The sequence below is a fragment of the Salvelinus namaycush genome, chromosome 40 (assembly GCF_016432855.1).
Source record: "Salvelinus namaycush isolate Seneca chromosome 40, SaNama_1.0, whole genome shotgun sequence".
In the NCBI taxonomy this organism is placed as follows: domain Eukaryota; kingdom Metazoa; phylum Chordata; class Actinopteri; order Salmoniformes; family Salmonidae; genus Salvelinus; species Salvelinus namaycush.
This window is the reverse complement of record NC_052346.1, coordinates 3,570,516-3,590,544: the sequence shown is the minus strand read 5'-3', so window position 1 is coordinate 3,590,544 and position 20,029 is coordinate 3,570,516. Positions and strand designations below refer to the sequence as shown.

Here is a 20,029-nt window from a genome sequence, read left to right as displayed (position 1 = left end):
GTGTAGAAGAATATTCCTCATCAGATGCCAGTCAAATACTGTCATCTGTGCAAACTGAATGGATTGAAGGACTCTCACAAAGCCCAATGTAGCCAACGTCCCTGGCTAATCAACAAGTCTTGCATGGTGCCTATTTCCCTATTTCATTCAGTGAACTTTTTCTGTGACTCACAGATCTGTACTTTTCATGGAATCTGAAAAGATATAGCTTTTGTTGAAAGAATGTACAAATCTGAAATTTGAATATAAACGTATGTCAATAAATGGGTTTCTCAATAAGCTTTTCATAGAACTGAGAGCGAAGCATCCAAATGATTATCCTTGGAATAATACATAGACCTATTTCCTTCCACATTTCCTGAGTTATCACAATTCCAAATGAGATCCATTCAACCTCCCCCATTCCCTTCATCAGATCCATTCCAAACATAAACCAACATTTCACATCTACATCTCAAATTGCTCCCCATTCCCTACATAGCGCACTGCTAATAACCAGAGGCCTATAGGCAATGGTCCAAATGTGTGCAATAAATAAGCAATATGGTGCCATTTGGGACGCAGTATCGATGAGCCCATACATATGATCACGTATGAACGGCACCAATGCTTTACCATTGATATATGCATGAATGACATCGGACGAGACATCCACACCACCATTTACAAAGTCTACATCCACAAATGGCACCCTATTCCCTATAAAGTGCACTACTAATGACCAGAGCCTTATGGTATGGGTCCTGATCAAAAGTAGTGCACTAAATAGGAAATGGGGTCCCACAGTGTAAACAGAGCCGGGGCCCTTGATGGCTTGTACACTCAGCAATTAAAAAGGCAAATTAGTTGAGATGGATTGAATCATTAGTTGTTTTTTTATATTAAATTTCCCATGAAATTAGATTTCTAATTTGGCCGCGTTTGGTAGTGTTGGGCTGTTTCCTTTTTGAAGAGTGGATGTCCGTATGGGTTAGGGGTTGTGCGTGTGTGCATATGTGTAATAAGGAGTGACAGTCCGTTCATGAGGACGGCTGTGCTCCCTGGGTTTAATTACATTGGTTGACAAGACCATCACATGAGAAGGGAAAGACAGTGAGTGTACACACACACACAAAGGCAAACACACAGCGAGTGTACACACACACACACACACACACACAAAGACACATGTGTAAACACACGCATACACAGCGAGTACACCACATGCATGCATGCATGCATGCACACAGAAATTCAAGCCATTTCTGATGGGTCCATCCATACGAATTGGTAATATAGTACAGCAGCAAAAAGCATAGTGCACTTATGAAATCCTACTTATTACCAGCAAAATGATCAACTTCCTAAGTACCTATAGACTTATGGCCTACAGGAAACATACGCTACCATCTAGTTCCATTTGAACGATGCACTATCCCAATGCTAAATGATTACGACAGGACTTCAATATGGAGAGCCCGAGACTTCGAGAGTAGGCTAATTGCTGTGATAATGTAGCCTTGCTGGTGGTTGAATGCAGTGAATGACAGGTCTACCTGGGTAAATGACTGCCTGGGAGAGGTAAAGTGCTGCCACCAGTTATTACGAGGAGTAGAGAGGCTTTCTGGTGATGTTCTTCTAACGCGGTGCATATCCCCTTACATTGAGAAACTGACTACTTTCACATCATCATGGGTACTCATCAGGAACAGAGGGCTGATTATGGGGATTAGTCACACAGAGAGAGTAGAGAGCTGGAGCTCTGATTAGCACAAAAAAGTTCTGTCAAGAGGGGGTGCGGGTGTGTATATACAGTGGGGAGAACAAGTATTTGATAGACTGCCGATTTTGCAGGTTGTCCTACTTACAAAGCATGTAGAGGTCTGTAAAATCCAGGAAATCACATTGTATGATTTTTAAGTAATTAATTTGCATTTTATTGCATGACATAAGTACTTGATACATCAGAAAAGCAGAACTTAATATTTGGTACAGAAACCTTTGTTTGCAATTACAGAGACCATACGTTTCCTGTAGTTCTTGACCAGGTTTGCACACACTGCAGCAGGGATTTTGGCCCACTCCTCCATACAGACCTTCTCCAGATCCTTCAGGTTTCGGGGCTGTCGCTGGGCAATACGGACTTTCAGCTCCCTCCAAAGATTTTCTATTGGGTTCAGGTCTGGAGACTGGCTAGGCCATTCCAGGACCTTGAGATGCTTCTTACGGAGCCACTCCTTAGTTGCCCTGGCTGTGTATTTCGGGTCGTTGTCATGCTGGAAGACCCAGCCACGACCCATCTTCAATACTCTTACTGAGGGAAGGAGGTTGTTGGCCAAGATCTCGCGATACATGGCCCCATCCATCCTCCCCTCAATACGGTGCAGTTGTCCTGTCCCCTTTGCAGAAAAGCATCCCCAAAGAATGATGTTTCCACCTCCATGCTTCACGGTTGGGATGGTGTTCTTGGGGTTGTACTCATCCTTCTTCCTCCAAACACGGCGAGTGGAGTTTAGACCAAAAAGCTCTATTTTTGTCTCATCAGACCACATGACCTTCTCCCATTCCTCCTCTGGATCATCCAGATGGTCATTGGCAAACTTCAGACGGGCCTGGACATGCGCTGGCTTGAGCAGGGGGACCTTGCGTGCGCTGCAGGATTTTAATCCATGACGGCGTAGTGTGTTACTAATGGTTTTCTTTGAGACTGTGGTCCCAGCTCTCTTCAGGTCATTGACTAGGTCATGCCGTGTAGTTCTGGGCTGATCCCTCACCTTCCTCATGATCATTGATGCCCCACGAGGTGAGATCTTGCATGGAGCCCCAGACCGAGGGTGATTGACCGTCATCTTGAACACCAAGCTGCTTACCTATTGTCCTGTAGCCCATCCCAGCCTTGTGCAGGTCTACAATTTTAGCCCTGATGTCCTTACACAGCTCTCTGGTCTTGGCCATTGTGGAGAGGTTGGAGTCTGTTTGATTGAGTGTGTGGACAGGTGTCTTTTATACAGGTAACGAGTTCAAACAGGTGCAGTTAATACAGGTAATGAGTGGAGAACAGGAGGGCTTCTTAAAGAAAAACTAACAGGTCTGTGAGAGCCGGAATTCTTACTGGTTGGTAGGTGATCAAATACTTATGTCATGCAATAAAATGCAAATTAATTATTTAAAAATCATACAATGTGATTTTCTGGATTTTTGTTTTAGATTCCGTCTCTCACAGTTGAAGTATACCTATGATAACAATTACAGACCTCTACATGCTTTGTAAGTAGGAAAACCTGCAAAATCGGCAGTGTATCAAATACTTGTTCTCCCCACTGTATGTATGTATGTATATATATATATATGTGTGTGCTACAAAAAAAAGTAAGGCTATAAGTAGTGCTGGACGATTAATTTGAATGTATGTTTTTGCACGATATTCCAAATGCCTTGTCCACTTGTTCTCATGTTGTGTTTTTGGTCTCGTCGTCTCCGCTCCTCTGTGCACCTTCCCATTTACACCAGAGATGTGTACATAATGACGAGATGTGTACATAATGACGAGATGTACGTCTCCGTCCTAACAATGGGAGTCATTGTCCCAAAGGCGGGAAGGCAGGCGACAAGCTTAGATCCAATATAGGCCCAAAGAAATGCATTGGCCTTATTTTGGACCGGTTTTAGCGAGAGCATTGCTTAGACTCTTCCGCTATGTTTTACACACACACCACCAAGCCCCCCCCCCCACCACCCAACAAAGTTGAGAGATCACATTTCCTCTCTGACAAACGGTTTCAACTTGCTAAGGGTGTGTTCATAACAATTCAACTGTTCAACCTTGTTAGCTAGCAAATACACTATATGATCAGAAGAATGGGCACTTATAGAGTTGGTCCCCAATTTGCTGCTATAACAGCCTCCACTCTTCTGGGAAGGTTTTCCACTAGATGTTGGAACATTGCTGGGGGGACTTGCTTCCATTCAGCCACGAGCATTAGTGAGATCAGGCACTGATGTTGGGCTATTAGGCCTGGGTCGCAGTTTGTATTCCAATTCATCCCAAGAGTGTTACATGGGGTTGAGGTCAGGGCTCTGTGCAGGCCAGTCAAGACAAACCATTTCTGTATGGACCTCGCTCTGTGCACGAGGGCATTGTCATGCTGAAACAGGAAAGGGTCTTCCCCAAACTGTTGCCACAAATTTGAAAGCACAGAATCGTCTACAATGCCATTGTATGCTGTAGCGTTAAGATTTCCCTTCACTGGAACTAAGGGGCCAAGCCTGAACCACGAAAAACAGCCCCAGACCAGTATACAGACGATTTTTTTTACGCGCTGTGGTTCAGCATTCGGTGATCCCGTTCTGTACACTTGTGTGGAGTACCACTTCTTGGCTGAGCTGTTGTTGCTCCAAGACGTTTCCACTTAATAACAGCACTTACAGTTAAGTGGGGAAGCTCGAGCAGGGCAGAAATTTGACAAACGGACTTGTTGGAAAGGTGGCATCCTATGACGGTGCCACGTTGAAAGTCACTGAGCTCTTCAGTACGGGCCATTCTACTGCCAATGTTTGTCTATGGAGATTGGATGAATGTGTGCTTGATTTTATACACCTGTCAGCAACGGGTGTTGCTAAATTAGTCAAATCCACTAATTTGAAGGGGTGTCCACATACTTTTAGTTTTGATCCAAGTTGGCTGAACTTGAAATATAAAGATTAGCTGGCTAATCACTAGCACAGCGGGGACTGTAAAGCAACACAAACATTGGCACTGACACATGCACACACACACACTATACATACACATGGATTTAGTACTGTAGATATGTGGTATTGGTGGAGTAGGGGCCTGAGGGCACACAGTGTGTTGTGAAATCTGTGAATGTTATGGTAATGTTTTTAAAATTGTATAAACTGCCTTAATTTTGCTTGACCCCAGGAAGAGTAGCTGCTGCTTTGGCAGCAGCTAATAAAGATCCATAATAAATACAAATATGTGGGCTTGAGAGATTGCTGATGACACCTGTGTTAATTTCCCAAAGTCTAATGCCTGCTACAAGAAGTGAATTATTATGCATGGTTCTTGTTACTTTGTAACAAAAAAGGGCATTTTCATAGACTTGAAAGCCAGATCAGTGATTACTGACAAAAATGACTATTTTCATAAAATAATTTAATTATTAGTTGGTCCTATGGTTGTGGAAGGCTTATAATTTACCCTAGGTGGTGCAGGTAGCCTAGTGGGTCGAGCGTTGGGCCAGTAACCGAAAGGTTGCTAGATCGAATCCCCGAGCTGACAAGGTAAAAATCTGTCATTCTGCCCATGAACAAGGCAGTTAACCCAATGTTCCTAGGCCGTCATTGTAAATAAGAATTTGTTCTAAACTGACTTACCTAGTTAAATAAAGGTTACATTTCATAAAAATGTTTAAACCACACAAGCCCTGAATTCATTAGATTATTGCTGATGGTTTGAAATGCAGTGTGTGACTTTTAAATTGTACAACGCTTATTTAGAGAAAACATCTATTTTTTTAAATAGTGAACAGCCCATAAGGAAAGAAATATATAATAATAATCAACATGACTTTTAGGCCATATCGCCCAGCCCGAACTATAAGATACAGTGAGCAACACAAGACCATATTTTCAAATGACTAACCATAGTGGCAGTGACCACGTCATACTAACCTGGCTGCCCCCTACTATCAAGTCCGGTCATGATTGATCAGATGGCACCGGAGAGTTTTACAGTCTCCTAACCATTTGTGCTATTGTGTGTGTTTTTTTGCATTATTTGTAACTTATTTTGTACATAATGTTTCTGCCACCGTCTCTTATGACCGATAAGAGCTTCTAGAAATCAGGACAGTGAATACTCACCTCGTATTGAAATACAATTTTTTTCTTAAACGAGTCGGACGAGAGGGAATAACTCCAGACACTCGACAAGGCCCTCATCCCCGTCATTTGCAGAAGAAAGAGACGGAGATATCGAGAACGAAGGTCGGTGTGGCCTGTAAGGATCCGGCGACGAGTGGGTAATTTGACTTTACCATCGGTCCTCTTCAATCACTGGAGGATAAAAAGACTAACTACAAGAACGTATATCCTACCAAAGGGACATTAAAAACGGTAACATCTTGTGTTTCACCAAGTCGTGGCTGAACGACGACATGAATAACATAGAGCTGGTGGATTTTAAGCTTTTTCGGCAGGATAGATCAGTTGCCTCTGGTAAGTCAAGGGGTAACACTATGTATATTTGTAAAAACAACAGCTGGTGCACGATATCTAAGGAAGTCTCGAGGTTTTGCTACCCTGAGGTAGAGTACCTCATGATAAGCTATAGACCACACTTTTACCAAGAGAGTTTTCACCTATATTCTTCGTAGCTGTCTATTTACCACCACAAACCGATGCTGACACTAAGACCGCACTCAATGAGCTGTATGTGGCCATAAGCAAACAGGAAAATGCTCATCCAGAGGCGGCACTCCTAGTGGCTGGGGACTTCACTGCAGGGAAACTTAAATCCATTTTCCCTAATTCTACCAGAATATTAAATGTGAAACCAGAGTAAAAAAAATAACTCTACACCACCTTTATACAACAAATAGAACCACATTAACATCTCTCCCTCACCCTCCATTTGGCAAATCTGACCATAACTCTATCCGAATGATTCCTGCTTCAAAGCAAAAACTAAAGCAGGAAGCACCAGTGACTCGGTCTATTAAAAAAATGGTTAGATGAGGCAGATGCTAAGCTACAGGACTGTTTTTTTAGCACAGACTGGAATATGTTCCGGGATTCCTCCGATGGCATTGAGGAGTACACCACATCAGTCACTGGCTTCATCAATAAGTGCATCGTTGACATCATCCCTACAGTGACTGTACGTGCATACCCCAACCAGAAGCCATGGATTACAGGCAACATCCTCACTGAGCTAAAGGGTAGAGCTGACTCTTTCAAGGAGCCCGGAAGCATATAAGAAATCCCGCTATGACCTCCGGCAAACCATCAAACAGGCAAAGCATCAATACAGGACTAAGATCGAATCGTACTCCTACGCTCGTCGGATGAGGCAGGGCTTGCAGACAATTAAAGACTATAAAAAGGTAAGCTACGAGCTGCCCAGTGACACGAGCCTACCAGATGGGCTAAATTACTTCTATGATCGCTTCGAGGCAAGTAACACTGAAACATGCATGAGAGCATCAGCTGTTCCCTGGTGACTGTGTGATCACGCTCTACGTAGCTGATGTGAGTAAGATCTTTAAACAGGTCAACATTCACAAGGCCGCAGGGCCAGGCAGATTACCAGGACGTGTACTCCGAGCAAGTGCTGACCAACTGGCAAGTGTCTTCACTGACATTTTCAACCTCTCCCTGTCGGTGTCTGTAAAACCAACATGTTTCAAGCAGACCACCATAGTCCCTGTGCCCAAGAACACTAAGGTAACCTGCCTACATGACTACTGACCCGTAGCACTCACGTCGGTAGCCATGAAGTGCTTTGAAAGGCTGGTCTTGGCCCACATCGACATCATTATCCCAGAAACCCTAGACCTACTCCACTTTGCATACCACCCAAACAGATCCACAGAAGAAGCACTCTCTATTGCACTCCACACTGCCCTTTCCCACCTGGACAAAAGGAACACCTATGTGAGAATGCTATTAATTGACTACAGCTCAGCATTCAACACCGTAGTGCCCTCAAAGCTCATCACTAAGCTAAGGACCCTGGGACTAAACACCTCCCTCTGCAACTGGATCCTGGACTTCCTGACAGGCCGCCCCCAGGTGGTAAGGGTAGGTAACAACACATCTGTCACGCTGATCCTCAACACGGGGGCCCCTCAGGGGTGCATGCTCAGTCCCCTCCTGTTCACTCATGACTTCATGGCCAGGCACGACTCCAACACCATCATTAAGTTTGCCGATGACACAACAGCGGTAGGCCTGATCAACAACAACAACGAGACAGCATATAGGGAGGTCAGAGATCTGTCCGTGTGGTGCCAGGACAATAACCTCTCCCTCAACGTTATCAAGACAAACGGAGATGATTGTGGACTACAGGAAAAGGAGGACCAAGCACGCCCCCATTCTCATCGATGTGGCTGTAGTGGAGCAGGTTGAAAGCTTCAAGTTCCTTGGTGTCCACAACACCAACAAACTATCATGGTCCAAGCACACCGAGACAGTCGTAAAGAGGGCAGGGGAAAACCTATTCCCCCTCAGGAGACTGAAAAGACTTGGCGTGGGTCCTCAGAACCTCAAAACAGCTGCACCATCGAGGGCATCCTGACCAGTTGCATCACCACCTGGTATGGCAACTACTCCGTATCTGACCACAAGGCAGTACAGAGGGTAGTGTGTACGGCCCAGTACATCACTGGGCCGCCAAGTTTCCTGCCATCCAGGACCTCTATACCAGGCGGTGTCAGCGGAAGGCCCATAAAATTGTCAAAGACTCCAGCCACCCTAGTCATAGACTGTTCTCTCTGCTACCGCATGTCAAGCGGTACCGGAGCGCCAAGTCTAGCTCCAAAAGGCTACTTAACAGCCATAAGACTCCTGAACAACTATTTGCATTGGCCCCCCCACCCCCATTTTTATCTGTTTATTATCCATGCATAGTCACTTTACCTCTACCTACACATTACCTTAATTACCTCAACTAACCGGTGACCCCGCACATTGACTCTGTACCTGTACCCCCTGTATATAGCCTCGATATTGTTATTTTATTGCTGCTCTTTAGTTATTTCTTAATTTTTATTTCTTATTTTTCACTAAACACATATTTTTCTTAAAACTGCATTGTTGGTTAAGGGCCTGTAAGTAAGCATTTCACTGTAAGGTCTACACCGGTTGTATTCGGTGCATGTGACAAATCTAAATTTGATACCACCATAGAAATAGAATGAATGTAGAAAGTCATTCTTTATGGATACCACCAGCTGCCTCCTGGGCCCTGCTTCTGTTACTATAGACACAGAGATAAACTGTGGGACATTGTTGGATAGGTGGTAAACATGTAAGTATTTAAACGACTGAGCAGGTAGCTCCCTCTCCTCTGTGGTGTGGCCCCAGCCCCTTGTTGCTCCAGGGGGGCCACGTATACAGATACAGCCGCCCTCCTCCCTCCATCTTTCTGCATTCCCCTCATCATTCATCAAGCAGGCCTGAATATTCATGAGGAGACTTCTGGCCTGTGTTCCTGACTGGGGGGTTAATGGAGCCTCTGGCGTGTGTGTGTGTGTGTGTACTGTAATCAAATCACTCCTGCCCCTCATCTCCCACCAGTGGAGTGGGAGCTACGCTACACACATACAGCGCTATGCTAACCTGCTTGCCCACGGCTCCACAGGTAGGAGAGCCTCGGATTTAAAGGGCTCGCTAGTCGCTACGCTAGCAGACAAATAGACGGCCATTATCTACCATTAACATCCGTGGCTAACGCGGCACACATACTGTGCAGTGGACGATCTCACAATGGACGCCTCATAGATCATTGATGGAGAGAGGAGTGATGCTGGGAATGAGAGGACAAAAGCAATAAAGATAAAACTTTTTTTTTCATCACAGAGAGGAGTAATAATAAACCATTGACATGGGCTGTGTTCCAAATTGCACTCTATTTCCTTTATAGAGCATTACTTTTGACCAGGGCCCAGTTTTATTAGTCATATGTGCGGGATATGGATGGTATACATCGTCCAACGAAATGCTTACTTGCAGGTTCCTTCTCGACAACGTAACAGCAATAAGAAATAATACAAGATAAGAATACAAACAAAGTAAATGGCAGTAGAATATAGTCCAATATTTACACGTGTATTGGGTAGGGGGCGGGGGCAAGTGTATAAATTGAGCGGTATAATAAGAGTGTGGTTGCAGCAGTTGGGATGTGTGTGTTGCATGAATGTACTGCTACTGAACATCAGGAACACCTGCAATTTCCATGACTTCGATTGCCCCAGGTGAAAGCTATGATCCCTTATTGATGTCACTTGTTAAATCCACTTCAAATCAGTGTAGAGAGAGGTTAAAAAAAGGATTGTTAAGCATTGAGACAATTGAGACATGGATTGTGTATGTGTGCTATTCAGAGAGGGAATGAATGGGCAAGACAAAATACTTAAGTGTATTTGAACGCAGCATGGTAGTTGGTGCCAGGCGCACCGGTTTGAGTCTGTCAAGAACTGCAACACTGCTGGGTTTTTCACGCTCAACAGTTTCCGGTGTGTATCAGGAATGGTCCACCAACCAAAGGACATCCAGCCAACTTGACACGACAACGGTGGGAAGCATTGGAGTCAACATGGGCCAGCATCCCTGTGGAACGCTTCCAACATCTTGAGTTCATGCCCCGACAAAATCGGGGGGCAAAAGGGGGTGTAACTCAATATTTGAAATATGTTCATAATATTTTGTCCACTCAGTGTACATGTGTGCGTATGTCTGTGCGCTTGTTAGTACGAGTGACTGCATGTATGCTAAGGAGCAGAGAATCAGACAGGTGGTCAGTTCAGGTGTTCAGCAGTCTGATGGCTTGTAGATAGTAGTGCACTATATAGGAAATAGGGTGCAATTTGGGACAAATCCATAGTCACAGAAATAAATAATGTAATCAAGCTTAATTTCATATTCTTAATTACATAAGGCGTCTCAGAGTAGGATTTTTTGTTTTTTTTTAACAGAAAAGCAAGTGCATGTTTGCTATGCTATCCCGCTTACAATGTGCTAAACAATATAACAAACATCCCTCAATGAAAAATGTTGTGATGAGGAGTCAATAGGTTACAGCACACAGAAAGCTTTCAAGTCATCACCTAGGCGGCTAACCATGGCTTACCCATGGATATCCTCTAGTACTAATAGTAAAAGCACATGTAACACCAACAGTAACAGTATGTTTAGAGTTTTACATTTTGTTTTAAAATATCGTCCTCGTGAGAATGTTATAGTAGGCTATGCAAGCTTTTACCGACATTCGGTTATGCCGTAATAGTCGCCCAAACCTCCTCTCGCTCATAAACAAAGCCTTGTAAAACAATGATGCAACCTTTTACCTTTTACATTATGGTTTGTATTCTCATCTTTTATTATTTCTTATTGTTGTTGCGTTGTCGAGAAGGAACCTGCAAGTAAGCATTTCCTTGGACGGTGTACACCATGTGCATTCCCTACATACAACTAATAAAACTTGAAACTTTAACATCTCGATAAAAATTACCACAGAGCATATCACAAAAGAAAGAAGAAAGTTTTTTTTTTTTTTTAAGTTAGCGACCGAGTTCAAGCATCTATTATTTATCCCTTTAATATTCAGAACGAACTATACTTTAAGTTTCAGTCCTGGAGGCACAGGACAAGCACAGTGCGCGTTAGACTCGCCCAGTAAGTTTAAATATAAATTGTTGTTGCAGAACACAGCACAGCCACCGAATTAATATGAATATTCAATTTTCATTCTGTATTCCATTCTTGCTGAGTAAGTCTTGGTAATTTATCATTCTATTCTGCTTCCCGCTTTATGCAAATGAATTACAAGCAGCTATTAGCACATTTTAGGAATGTATAATGACAAATCTTTTTTTCTTCCTTGAAAGTGGAGCAGTTTGTGTGGGTGGGTGCGTTGAGAGGGTTCGTGCGTGCACAGCAGGTGAAGGAGACCACACAGGTAAGGCATGATACACACTAACAACGGTTGCCCATCCGCTGACTCTCACACCGAACCACTGCTCCCTATCTGAGGATCTCCCTTCCCTCATGGTTCAGTTGTTTCAGAGTGAAAAAGAAAAAACATGAACAAGATTAACTGCAAAACACTAAGTGATTAGAACTAAACCGTGCCTCTCAGTGAGATGTATGATGCAATCCATCATGAACCAACCAACCATTATCAGACTGGCCAAACCAGATAAGCAAGTCCACAGAGTCGTCAGCACACACTACAGTCATAGTTCACAAATTACTGTATGTACGTACATGGTATGGGTTGTTTGCCTCTGTTTGAAAGCCAGTAATTAATTTCTGCATCTTGCTGTCATCCCTTCATGACACATACACTGAGAGGGGGAGGTAATCGTGATAAAGGTGTTTAGGCAATGAGAGATAAGACCACTTCCTCCAACCCTGTCTGTGAGAGGTTACATGCGTGTTGTGTTAATACCAGGCACTGAGTTGTACTACTCTGTTCACCTGCTCCGGGGTAGAAGTGCACCCTAGGTACAGATCTAGGATCAACTTTCACTTCCACACTCAAAACCTTAACTATTAGTGGGGAAAACGCATAACTGACCAGAGGTCTAGGGGCAAGTTCACCCTGCCCCCTATCCACCGAGACGTAGATATTTTCATGATGTATATTACTGTTGAGATCATTGGGCCTTACCTTGTCTCGGTCCTCCACCAGGTCAGTAAGCAGGTCATCCAGGTCCAAGATGCCCCCGTCACAGTACTCCATGCGGTGGGTCCGAACCAGGAAGTCCTCCCCATTCTAGTAGGCACACGGAAAACATGGAGACATTAGCCTGATAAGAAACTGATCGAGTGGTTATTGGGTAAAAACACACTTTATGGTCCTGTATGGCTCAGATGGTAGATCATGGCGCTTGCAACGACAGGTTTGTGGGTTCGATTACCGGGGCCACCCATGCATAAAATGTATGCACGCCTGACTGAGTCGCTTTGGATAAAAGCAGCCGCTAAATGGTATACATTTACACCTCTGAAAAGCAGTTATTGTTGAAATGGTACCTCTTGCAACCTGCTAATATGAAAACGGTAAACTGCGGCAAAAGTGTCATTTCCTCAAACCTTCATGAGACAAAACTAGGTGATGAAGCGCCAAATGGCTGCACACGGTTTCATCTTTACAGATTCAGAAATATGGTTGGGAAGAGGATAACATTGTGTATGTCTTGTTTTTGTTTACTTATCTCATTATTATTTCGTAACAACAGGTTAAATGTATGACAATAGCCAATTGCAGCAGTTGTGTTTGTGTAAGTGGTGTTGGGGGCGTGTGTGTGGGGGGAGGAGGAATGCATTTCTAGTTCCCCCCCACTCCGTGAGAGTGGTGGGCACATTCCTGAAGCGTCACTATGGCAACACAGGTCTGAGAACCGATATCAACCATATTCCTTGTATCTTTTGTTCAGGACACAATCTGAAATCTGTGCCATTTTACTAAACAGTAGTGCTGAGCGATTAGTGCTTTTTTAAGGTTCGGCTTCAGTTCGATTACGGTTTCGATAATATTTTTTTTTACATTAAATGCACTAGGCATTATGTGGGTTGAATGCTGTAACACAGAATAAAACTATTAATAAAAGTCCCATGATGGTACTGACTGTCCATTACTGCTTATCACTTAACCATAATTTATTCATATAAATTTACTAAAATATTTCAGTTGTGTTTATTACATTTGTTTTATTTGAGTTGTATTCCTTCGACGATAAATGCAAATCCGACCATCACCCCTGGTGAGACAAAACCGCGACTCGCCAGTCCTGTCTGGTCCAGCGACGGTGGGTTTGTGCCCATAGGCGACGTTGTTGCCAGTGATGTCTGGTGAGGCCTGTACTCTAGAGCGGGATCGATTTGGAGGTGGAGGGTCCGTCAGGGTCTGGGGCGGTGTGTCATTGCAGGCAATCTCAACGCTGTGCGTTACAGGGAAGACATCCTCCTCCCTCATATGGTACCCTTCCTGCAGGCTCAACTTGACATGACCCTCCAGCATGACAATGCCACCTGTCACGCCCTGACCTTAGTTATATATGTTTTCTGTATTATTTTGGTCAGGTCAGGGTGTGACGTGGGTGGGTATGCGTGTTTTGTGTTGTCTAGGGTTTTTTGTAGATCTATGGGGTTTTTGTAAGTCTAGGTTATTGTAAGTCTATGGTGGCCTGAATTGGTTCACAATCAGAGGCAGCTGTTTATCGTTGTCTCTGATTGGCGATCCTATTTAGGTTGCCATTTTCCATTTTGGTTTTGTGTGTTATTGTCTATGTGTAGTTGCATGTCAGCACTCGTTATATTAGCTTCACGTCGTTTTATTGTTTTGTATAGTTTGTTCAGTATTCTTCGTCAATTAAAGAAGAATGTATTCAAATCACGCTGCGCCTTGGTCTCCTCGTTACAACGAACGTGACACCACCAGCCATACTGCTCGTTCTGTGTGTGATTTCATGCAAGACAGAAATGTCAGTGTTCTGCCATGGCCAGTGAAGAGCCCAGATCTCAATCCCATTGAGCACGTCTGGGACCTGTTGGATCGGAGGGTGAGGGCTCGGGCCATTCCCCCAGAAAAGTCCTGGAACTTGCAGGTGCCTTGGTGGAAGAGTGGGGTAACATCTCACAACAGGAACTGGCAAATCTGGTGCAGTCCATGAGGAGGAGATGCAGTGCAGTACTTAATGCAGCTGGTGGCCACACCAGATACTGACTGTTACTTTTGATTTTGACCCCCCCTTTGTTCAGGGACACATTATTCAATTTCTGTTAATCACATGTCTGTGGAACTTGTTCAGTTTGTGTCTCAATTGTTGAATCTTATGTTCCTACAAATATTAACACATGTTAAGTTTGATGAAAATAAATGCAGTTGACAGTGAGAGGACATTTCTTTTTTTGCAAAGTTTATATTCACCCCCTTTGCTATGAAGCCCCTAAATAAGATCTGGTGCAACCAATTAGCTTCAGAAGTCACATAATTCATTAAATAAAGTCCACCTGTGTGCAATCTATGTCACATGATCTGTCACATTATCTCAGTAAATATACACCTGTTCTGAAACACCACCAAGCAAGCAGCACCATGAAGACCAAGGAGCTCTCCAAACAGGTCAGGGACAAAGTTGTGGAGAAGTTCAGATCAGGGTTGGGTTATACAATAATATCTGAAACTTTGAACATCCCACGGAGCACCATTAAATCCATTATTTAAAAAATGTAAAGAATATGGCACCACAGCAAACCCAACACTTCTCACCACCACGAGAACACCATCCTCACAGTGAAGAATGGTGGTGGCAGTATCATGCTGTGGGGATGTTTTTCATCAGCAGGGACTGGGAAACTGGTCAGAATGGAAGGAATGATGGATGCTGCTAAATACAGGGAAATTCTTGAGGGAAACCCGTTTCAGTTTCCCAGAGATTTGAGATTGGGACGGAGATTCACCTTCCAGCAGGACAATGACCCTAATCATACTGCTAAAGCAACACTTGAGTGGTTTAAGGGGAAACATTTAAATGTCTCTGAATGACCTAGTCAAAGCGCAGACCTCAATCCAACTGAGAATCTGTGGTATGATGTAAAGATTGCTGTACACCAGCGGAAGCCATCCAACTTGAAGGAGCTGGAGCAATTTTGCCTTGAAGAATGGGCATAAATCCCAGTTGCTAGACGTGCCAAGCTTATAGAGACATACCCCAAGAGACTTGCAGCTGTAATTGCTGCAAAAGGTGGCTCTACAAAGTATTGACTTTGGAGGGGTGAATAGTTAGGCATGCTTCAAGTTCCGTTTTTTTTGTCTTATTTCTTGTATGTTTCACAATAAAAAATATTTTGCATCTTCAAAGTGGTAGTCATGTTGTGTAAATCAAGTGATACAAAAAATATATATTTTAATTCCAGGTTGTAAGGCAACAAAATAGGAAAAATGCCAAGGGGGTGAATACTTTCGCAAGCCACTAAAAACTGGTGCATTGGCATTTTCCAGCCCTAATGCTGGGTTCGGCAATTTACCGGTCTTATATTAGCCCGCTTGCGCTCAGATGGGTGGAAATATTTGAGGTGTGTGTTGCTAATTTCAGGCAGTGCTGATAGGGAGATTTATGTCCAAACAAAAGTTAGCAGAAACTAAGTTGGTTATGGCATGAATTTTGACAGCGGAAACGCAGCCTATCCACACTGCCCATATACACATGGAACAAGAGTAGCCTAATGTGCTTTTGGTGCCTGTATTCTTCATATTTAGAAACATAAACTAATGTTTTTTCCCTAGGATAACCTCCCCTCTCAATTAAGGCTATTATTGTGTCTGCCCAATGCAATCGCAAAGTAGTCAAGACTGTCGATAAAGGGATTGGCTCTTGAGACCGCTTGGAAATAAATGTTACTCACCAAAGCTTTATTAAAATATCAAGTTTGAGAGGAGTAAAACAGTGAGCCGACGTTCCCTTTTTAGCTATGCATTGTAGGCAGGGCCACGTTATTTTAACCAAGCAGGCCCCATTTTGGATGTGCGTAAAACCCTCCGTAGTCTGCATTGTTTTAATATTATACGCCCATGGCGGAAAATTATGGTGCATGTAAGTGTGACATAGCCTATTTAAAGCAAGTGGTTTCGTTTTGTTTAGAATTTGTTTGGCCTTATCAAAAACTAATTTAATCTTGTTTGACAATGTTTGGCATGTCCATGCTCAGCCGTAATGCAATTTACAGTAGGCCTAGCCCCTATATCAGTGTGAATGCTGTTGAAGACATACAATTACTTAATGTGGACTGCAAATGGGTTCAAGTTAGGCCTACATTTTGTTATTTCGTTTCTGTAAGCCATTTAAGCTATAATGAACTAACATTGGAATTAGATTTGATTCCAAGGCAATACATAAAAAGACAATAAATACACAACCTGAAACAGCCACATATTTGCCATGGATCACATCCTGATTGCCCAGTGAGGCTCACACCCACAACTTGTTCATTTATCAAAACCCATCCCTTTAGCACCAACGTCAGCAAGTGCGCCAATAACTGTGATAGTGAAAATAGCTCAAATATTTGACACGCCCCTGAACCTATAGCGCTACCACCTACGCTTAGAGTTACCATTGTGTTAGGTTTGTTCAAATAGAGTCCCTAATGTTACGCAGAGAAGAAGTGTCAAGCTTCATACAACACAAATCAAAATCAGATTGACCCTCCTCAGATTCACCTGCTAACAGCTCAATGATATTTACAATAGCAAGTGTGCAGGCAACTACGAGGCCAAAAGTCTCAGTGTTTTAGTGGATCATTAGTGGAGCTAGCCTGGGTACCAGACTGGTAACCCGGCGTCAGTGGAGCATCATCATGTTAGGAATGGGCATCTTGCTCTGCTGCATCCAAGTCAGGCTTACACTACCAATAGGGGTCTGGCTTTAAAAATGGCCAATGACAGAGAAAAAAAAGGTTCATTCTCTTAAAACAAATAGTCAAGCTGTAATCTCAATGCCAGACACAGGGCCAGCCTCTATTTTCCTTGAGTGGTACTGTATGGGTACTAGAATTATACAACCACACTTGATAGTGAAATAAAATAGAACAATTGAGAAATAGAGATATTCAAATGTACAAGCCTAGTAGTCAGTGTTACCTTGTGGGAGCAGAGAAACGGACCTAGGCTTACACAGATCGTCTCACATATCAAAACAAGAACCCAACTGTAGGACATCTAATCTCCAGGCATAGCACGAATACCTCCCTTGAAAAACAGGTTTCGCCTGTGGGAAGACCTGCACATTTGTCTCCCTGAGCAGGTGCATGGCACAGTTGTAGGAGGGTGAAGTTTCCCTTAGGTACAGATATAGGATCACCTTCCCCTCCCCCAATCCAAACTGTAACCATTAGTGGGTAAAATACTAAAGTGACCCAGGATCAGCATATCAGGGCCACCTCACCTGGCAACCTTCAGGAATGGAGACTGCCGATTGGCTCTCTCCCAGTGACAGAGGAATTAAAAGTAAACACCATAACACTAGAGAGAGACACTGCACCTGACTGCTTATTCAAATCACTCTGTGCATATTACTACGCATCAGGATTTAGCCTAATTGGCAGTATTTCAGCTAGCTCTCTTGATATATGCATACTCTCATCTGGTTAGTATGTAGATTATTTTGCCATACATCTCAAGGCACTTAAAAAAAATGGAATTAATATCTTGCCTAGTTTCTACCACTCTTCCTTAATCCTGTCTCATTACGTGACACTTCAAGAGAGTACATTGAAAAACAAAATCAGGACAGAAAAAAATCTGTTTTAAGTTCTTGTTGTCAAACTCCCCATGTATCATGGACATTCACATTTCTTGGGTCCCCTTCAAACCAACGGGACATGTGGCAACGGTGGATCAGTCAACACAATAGAATTAGGACTAACAGTGACAGTCAGCGGTGTAATTTGCCGAAATCTACCCTGTAAGTCGCCCATTTGAAGCGATAGCTCGAGAGTGTTGAAGCGCATAACGATTAGTGAAGCGCTTCGTCGCTAAATTTGGGGCGCCGGTTTTTCACACTTTAATCCTCCCAACACAATTACACAGCTGAAGGGAAATGTGTTGGATTAGCGTAAGAGAAGAAAAGCATTCATGAACAAGCCAATAGAAAGCTACGGAGTACCTCAGAGGAAGTACAAGTGAAAGGGAACTATAATGAACATAGCACTTTAAATGTATTTTTAGAAGGGAGAGGAACAGCAGCAGAGGAAGTAGTGCTTTGCTCTACCTACTGTAGCTACTGTACATAGGAAGTAGTGCTTTGCTCTAGCTACAGTACAGACAGTGAAACTGGTTATAGAAAATGTTGGCACGATAATGTTAAAAGGGTACTGGAGAAAGCGTGAGTTAGTGAGAAACCCGTATAAGACTTTGGATTCCCACTTTTTGAACAGCAACTAGTTTATGAGAGAGGAAAATGCCAAGCTGTCAAATGTCAACACAAGGCAGGTTACAATTGACACTGGTTTATTTGACAAAAGCAATTTCTCCCCAACTTTTTGGGGTTCCGTTCGACAGGAGTGCAGCTATTTTGTTAAAATTTGATTTATTGCGACAAATGATGGAAACTGTGTTTCTCGAATAAACGATGATTGCGAAATATGTTTTGACAAAACGTGCCCCGCATAAAAAATTAACTATGAAGCTCCACGTCACATTTCATTCCGCTAAATCAATGTTTCAACTATAAATAGAATGTTTCTTTGCAGGATCCTTGAACTGACTTTCAAGAAATGATCAATTGCATCGCCTTGGATTTCTGGTTTCTGGTCACCATCCAATTATTACAGATCTACAGGAGTGCAAGATTCACCATGGCATGAGAATTATTAGAATAATAGCAAATATTACTAAATTGGCTTTTGTGGGCGACCTGAGACATGAAACAGATAGGTGGGAGGGCATACAAGCTGTTGCCAATTTAATAATGCACAATATGCCTAAATGGGTAATGTTAACACTTCAACCACTTTTTTCTAGACTAGTTTTTTTAATAGGTGTGACGTCATCACTTCCAGCTGTTTTTATAGACACAAGATTGTTAAATGGAAACGCACCATAGCAAGCAATTGTCAAATCTATTTCCTATGCAAACTTCATAAATGTAGACAACAGTGGCGGTCGGTGCCGTTTAAGATGAGGGCGGACAATTTTAGATTTTTTTATGAGCATGGCCTTATTTCTGTTATAGCATATTCCATTCACCCAGCTCAATGTAACATCGGTAACAGGCTACAGATTTAGGCTACTACATGATACTACAACCTAGCCTATGAATGAACGTTTACAACATAGGCGCACAGGTCAAGAGAATTTTCAGTAATCAAGGTGACAGACCGTGACACAAACATCACTTCCTGTCGTCACTTCCTGTTGAATGCGGAATAGCTCAGTTTGTTGTTTTGTAAAGTTTTGAAAGTCTATTGAAAAAGTTAATTTCTAGCTAGCTACCTTATGAGTTTGGATCCTGTAACGCATTTGGGATCAGTTGCTGGGACCGCTACCATCTGTCCAGTGATCCTGCCAGCCAAGGCAGGGTCTGGGGAGTCTGCCTAGCTGCTAGCTAGCTACCCATCAAGCTAGCATGGATTTGTTGAGGGCTTTATCACAGCCCGCGAAGCTGTTAGCCATTGTGGATGGAACTGCGTATTGTCCCAGGCTTGTGGTTGTCTAGACCCCTGCTGCAACCTGCCCTGTTTGGAACTGCGAGGAGTCTGAGTGTAACCTACATTGTTACCACGACAAAGACGGCAGGAGTACCGTTGAGGACAGTGG

General features: G+C 43.2%; 1 protein-coding gene across 1 annotated transcript in view; it reads right to left on the bottom strand.

The window, feature by feature from the left end:
* LOC120033764 (partitioning defective 3 homolog B-like) overlaps positions 1–20,029 on the bottom strand; it is a 183,918-nt gene that overhangs the window by 148,844 nt on the left and 15,045 nt on the right. The window contains exon 2 of the mRNA XM_038980218.1: positions 12,380–12,484. Within this exon, the coding sequence (XP_038836146.1) occupies positions 12,380–12,484 (105 nt within the window). The remainder of the gene's footprint in view (positions 1–12,379; positions 12,485–20,029) is intronic.